The sequence below is a fragment of the Vitis riparia genome, chromosome 2 (genome assembly GCF_004353265.1).
Source record: "Vitis riparia cultivar Riparia Gloire de Montpellier isolate 1030 chromosome 2, EGFV_Vit.rip_1.0, whole genome shotgun sequence".
In the NCBI taxonomy this organism is placed as follows: Eukaryota; Viridiplantae; Streptophyta; class Magnoliopsida; order Vitales; family Vitaceae; genus Vitis; species Vitis riparia.
The window spans coordinates 9,946,387-9,951,942 of NC_048432.1; the positions used below are offsets into that span (position 1 = coordinate 9,946,387).

General features: G+C 38.5%; 1 protein-coding gene across 2 annotated transcripts; it reads left to right on the forward strand.

The window, feature by feature from the left end:
* The first annotated feature begins 255 nt into the window (after positions 1-255).
* LOC117905797 (probable transcription factor KAN2) lies at positions 256-5,192 on the forward strand. 2 transcript variants are annotated; one of them, XM_034818673.1, is made up of 6 exons: positions 256-1,288; positions 1,396-1,472; positions 2,441-2,486; positions 2,596-2,755; positions 4,038-4,095; positions 4,622-5,192. In XM_034818673.1, the coding sequence occupies exons 1-6, from the start codon at positions 643-645 to the stop codon at positions 4,739-4,741; spliced, it is 1,107 nt and encodes a 368-aa protein (XP_034674564.1). In that variant the 5' UTR covers positions 256-642; the 3' UTR covers positions 4,742-5,192. The 2 variants fall into 2 exon arrangements, with proteins under 2 accessions (XP_034674564.1, XP_034674558.1); XM_034818667.1 differs by having other exon boundaries at positions 259-1,288; positions 4,035-4,095.
* The last annotated feature ends 364 nt before the right edge of the window (positions 5,193-5,556 follow it).

Here is a 5,556-nt window from a genome sequence, read left to right on the forward strand (position 1 = left end):
TGGAGGAAAAAGGAGGACCAGCCACATTAGGTTTGAGTTCAATGAAGAGTCATTGAGTTAGAAAGGTAAGTATGAGTTTGTTGAGGACAAAGGCATACACACGTTAAAAAGGGTTTTACGCTAAAATTTCCTTTTCTCTTCCCAAAGAAAAACAGGAAAAAGAGGAAGTAGTGAAAAGGAATCCATAAATTCTCTTGAAAAAGTATTTACTCTCTCTCTCTCTCTCTCTCTCTCTTTTCCTCCGTTTCTCACTCTCACCCCCACGTCCACAAAAACAAATACACCCTCTTTTCTGTCTCTCTCTTCCTATAGACCCCTCTCGCAAGTGTCATTTTCTCACATATACTTCACACAAAAGAAACAACCATTCACTTCATACCTTGTCATTTCTTCTCTCTTTCCTCTCAGTCTCAAATCTCTGCAACTACTCTCTCCTCAATTCATCATAGCCCCCAAAAATCTCAAAAAAAACCTAGAAATCTCACCTCAAAATTCAAAACCCATACCATCCGCCACACCCAAAACAAGTTCCTCTGATTTTTTGATAGTGATACTCTCCTAGGTATTACTGCACCTAGAACCACAAGGAAGAGGGGGAAAGAAGAGCGAGAGGAAGGAGAAGAGAGTAGAGATTAGTGGAAGATGGAGCTGTTCCCAGCACAACCAGACTTGTCTCTGCAAATCAGCCCACCAAACAGCAAGCCATCGTCAGGGTGGAGGAGAGCAGAAGAAGAGGTGGATTTGGGGTTTTGGAAGAGAGCCTTGGACTCCAGGAACTCCATCTCTTCAATGACCAAACCAGATAGCTGTTTCGAGCTTTCGCTCTCGAATCCGAGGGCTACCTCTGAGTCTAACAACAGCAACCATTTTCATCTCCTTCAGAATGGCAACACCAATCTCCTCCATTCCTTTCAACAAAGCCAATACCCACATCATCATCACCATCAACACCAACTTCATCACCAGCTGTTTCAGCAGCAACAAGGATTCAGCCAAGAGCTTGGTTTCTTGAGACCCATAAGAGGAATTCCAGTCTACCAAAATCCTCCTTCTTTCCCATTTGCTCAGCAGCCCTTGGATTCTTCTATAGCTTCTTCCACTACGACCAACACTGCCGCCACCACCACTGGCTCAAGTCCTTTCCAGTCTCATCATCAAGGCCTAATTCGATCGAGATTTTTATCGAGGTTTCCGGCCAAGCGCAGCATGAGGGCGCCTCGGATGCGGTGGACTACGACCCTTCATGCTCGCTTTGTTCATGCTGTTGAGCTATTGGGTGGCCATGAAAGTAGGCTTCACTTCCAATTTTGCATCTCCTCTAGTCTTGCGGAAATTTTCTTCTTCTCTTACAAGAGAAAAATTATTCATCTTCTTTCTCTTCTTATGGTGTTTTAGGAGCTACACCCAAGTCTGTTCTTGAGCTCATGGATGTGAAAGATCTCACCTTGGCGCATGTTAAATCTCATCTACAGGTACACAAACTTCTCATTTCCCAGTAATCTCAACTGAGTTTTCTCCTTGTGGACTGTAGAAATCTTGAAATATTTGCCTAAAATATCTTCTTTCTTTGGTTCCTTTCCTTCTTCTTGTGTTTCATATTTTTCCTCTTTAAGGTATAGTGTGTGAAGCAGTAGTAATGGTGCTTGCAAGCTGAATACTTGCATTTTTACAGCCTACATTACAGGAAGGTGTTATTACATACATTTCAAATTCCAATGTTTCCCTGCAGAGGGTCTCTCAAATCCTTAGCACTTCTTTTTCTACTAGATCTGATGGTTCTGCAAGCTAATAAACAGCTTTTTGCTTGGAAGAACGAACCACCCAAGTAAAAGAAAAAAATCATTAACAGAGAGAGAGAGAGAGAGAGAGAGAGAGAGAGAGAGAGAGAGAGAGAGAGAGAGAGAGAGAGAGAAAGAGAGAGAGAGAAAGGGAGAGAGTATTATCGATTTCAGAAATCAGGTAAGACAAAGCCCAAGGAATTCAAAATGAGTCATAGCCAAGCCGAGACAAGCCTTGCTCTCAGTCCATGTAGTTGTAGCTTGAGACGAAAAAAGAAGAGGAAAAATAAAAGAGAGAAAAGAAAAAGAAAAGAAAACCCATCTTCACTTGCAGAGGAGAAAACAATAGGAAATGAGCAAGTACAAAACACTATCATTTCTCAATGATATCTTCCACACATGCATGTTGTAACCACCCACCCATGGCTACTAACCATGGTTAAGCTCATACAGTCATACACGCATCCACATACACGAAGTCTTTCACTTTTTACAGTGTGTACTTCACTGTAGCAGACCACGGATATTAGGGAAACTGTACACTAATCTTTTTCTTTGTTTTTTCTTTCAGCTTATATGCTACACATGTACTATATCATCTCAATTACTTTAGTGTGATGCATTGGTCTAATGTGGGATTATTTCTAATTACTTCATTGCAGATGTATCGAACTGTGAAGACTACTGATAGAGCAGCAGCTTCTTCAGGTTAGTGAATATGTACATGTCTACTTTGTGGTGAAAGAATGCGAGAAAATGGCATTCTATTCATTGTCATAGAATATGTTTTCAATGGGTGTTTTTTTCATTTGCTTAGGACAATCCGATGTGTACGAGAATGGGTCATCTGGAGATACTTCTGAGGATGTCATGTTTGATATTCAGAACCCGAGAAAATCTGAGCTATCAATTCAACAAGGAAGGCCAAATGTGCATCAAGAGAAGGATTACCATGGCCTCTGGAGCAATTCTTCAAGGTTAGACTGTTTTACTTTATATATGATATGTCTCTATTTGGCATACAACCATTGTTTTAGTTCATACAAGAGCCTCATTTGTTGGATATTGATTCCTTCATGCTCCATTAACTCGGTTGGTTGCCGAGAAAATCAAGGGAAAGAAAGAAAATTTGGAATCTTAATTCCACCCTAAAAGACTTGCTTGCTTCTAAGTTCTTTTCATTTGGCTTCTCAGCAACCAAACTGAGCATAATGCTTGTTTCCCTTTTTTCTTCTTCTTATTCTTTCTGCCTTTCGCTAGTGTTAAAACATATCAGATACGTATACTACAGCTTAAAGATTATCACAATTGCTTGAGCTGAGAATTATTAGGTAGATCTAATCTGTCTCCTGAATGAAGATGATTTCCCATGCATCTTTTATTCTGTGTTAGTTGCTGAGAATTCTTTTCTCTTCGAACTTGTTTCCCTAGCTAATGGATCTTGCTACTGAATATAAAGAAACATGATAGCAACATTGAGAAATTTCTTTCTTCTTTTTTTAATTAAAAAAGAAGACACTGAAAAATCAGTAACTTCCTTTAGCAGGGAAATAGGTAATCATATTAATGTGCCTTTTATGCATCAATCAATGAGTTGGTCAAGCGTAGAATAGAGTAATATGTTCTCTCTCCTCTCTCTCTCTCTCCACACATAAAACGCACACATAGAACAAAGATAGATGTAAGAGATCACAAAAAGAAGAAGAAATGATATCACAACTGCTTTGTTCTGTCTGTCCAGGAGCAGTAAACACTGAAACTCTATGATGGGGTAATAATCTCTTTAAGTGGGTCGAAAAGGAAGTAAAAGAAAACCACACTCTCCTCCATCATTTCAAGACATGGGTGGAATCCCCCATTTTTGACAAATCTAAACCTAAACCTAAAAAATGGAGATATCTCTTTCATTCGGATTTTGTGGGCTCAGAGAGGGCCCACAATCACCAAAACTTAGTGTCAAAGCTAAGCCCTTTGATTGACATCATTAGTGGAAAACTTGGTGCTAAAGCTATACCTTTGAAACTTCCTTTGTAGTGTCTGTTGTTAGGGTAATGGACTATCACATGGGGTGGGTTCAACTTTATTTCAATCAAGCACAAAATGAAAAAAAATAAATAAATAAAAAAAAGGAAAAAAAAAAAGCAAGGAACTATAAAGAAGACAGTAAAAGATAGCTTTCTTTTCTCAGTTTGCTTTTTCTTCTGCATGCATGGCTTCCACTGATAGGAAATATTCTCTCTATGTGCTGGTTTGTAGCAGGGAAGCTTGGTTGCATGGCAAACAAAGGGATTCTGGAGGGAACACACCAACTCTTGAGGTACCCATTTCAGCCCCACCTCCCAATTTTAAAAATTTACCTGATATACATTTATACGTCTGTATAATTAAACTAAAAAAAAGTGTAAGGGAAAGGATTTTCATTTTTTCTTGTGCAATTCTTCCTTAAATCACGCAAAGTAGGAAGAAGAAAAGACAAAGGCCTTTCAAAAGCTAATTTATTTGGTCATTTTTAAAGAACTTGTTCTTCTTTTTTTCTTAACAAACTTTAGAGAGATGGAGTTAAAAGATGGCATCATACAATCATGCCCAACCTGCACCACCTCTTTCAAATATCATAGAGTCACAATGCCCTAGACCGGCAAGTCAATAGGGAAGGTAATTGGGAATACAATTGAACTTGTTGCACATGAGAAACACTTTATCAGGCTTTTCTAAAATGGCTGCTGGCCTCAATGCAATATTTGTATTCTTTTTTCCTTTGATAAATATTCTTTTATTCCTTGTGTTAGTCAAAATGTCCTTTGATTCCTACCTTGACACACTTCTTTTACAAAATTTTGCAGGAGGACATGGATCCAAAGTGCTTAAGCTATGAAAGAATATCAGATGTAAGCTCATCAAACCTTTCAGGGACAAGCCCCAAGAAGCCCAATCTGGAGTTCACTTTGGGGAGGTCACATTGATGATATCTTCTGGGTACTACTCAAATTTTTATTTTTATTTTGAAATCATCATCATATCTCTGAAGGAGGGCTGGTGATGAGAATCAGGTACCCACTGGGAAAATCAGAGAAAAGAAAGGAAAAGAAAAGAAAAGAAAAAGAAAAGAAAAAGAGAGCTAAAGAAAGACAAGGAGACAAGAAAGACAGAAAGCAACAAAAGGAGAAGGGTGGAAAAAGCATGTCCTTCCTATCAAGCAGCTGTGAGATCCAAATCAACATATTATATTCCTACGTAAATATGAAATCTAATTGATTTTATATGTTCTGCACTGAGAGAAGAGAGGGAGAGAGAGAGAGGGAGAGGGAGAAAGAGAGAGAGAGACCTTTAACTATCCTAAAGTATGAAGTGAACCTTGGTAATTGTAATGGGGCCCTTTAATTTGAAAAAATATATATAAATATTTTCACCAAAGGGATTGTGACTCTATTCATTCCTAGGCATTGTCACATGCTTCACACTTTCCCAACAAAGGAGCAGGAAAGAAAAGAGAGTATTGAAATATGAAAGAGCTGAAAAATGATTGCACAATGAAAATGTGAAAATGCAAAAGGGCAATTTTCATCATCATCTTCTGCTTCTGCTTCTTCTTCTCCTTCCTCCTTTAATTTTCCTCATTTGTTGATTTCAGTTCTATGGTTAAGAAAGCTATGATCAGTACATGATGCGTTGGAGCCAACAAACCATGTAAAATATTGTGTCTGACCCTTTGATTCGTCCTTTATCACTACTTTTTCTCTTGGTCTAAAGTCAAGTGTCAATCAAGAGAATTCTTTTA

Coding starts and splice junctions, on each gene's coding strand:
- LOC117905797 (XM_034818667.1), top strand. CDS start 643: ATGGAGCTGTTCCCAGCACAACCAGACTTGTCTCTGCAAATCAGCCCA. Junction 1,473..2,440: donor ATGTTAAATCTCATCTACAG/GTACACAAACTT, acceptor ACTTCATTGCAG/ATGTATCGAACTGTGAAGAC. Junction 4,096..4,621: donor GGAACACACCAACTCTTGAG/GTACCCATTTCA, acceptor AAAATTTTGCAG/GAGGACATGGATCCAAAGTG.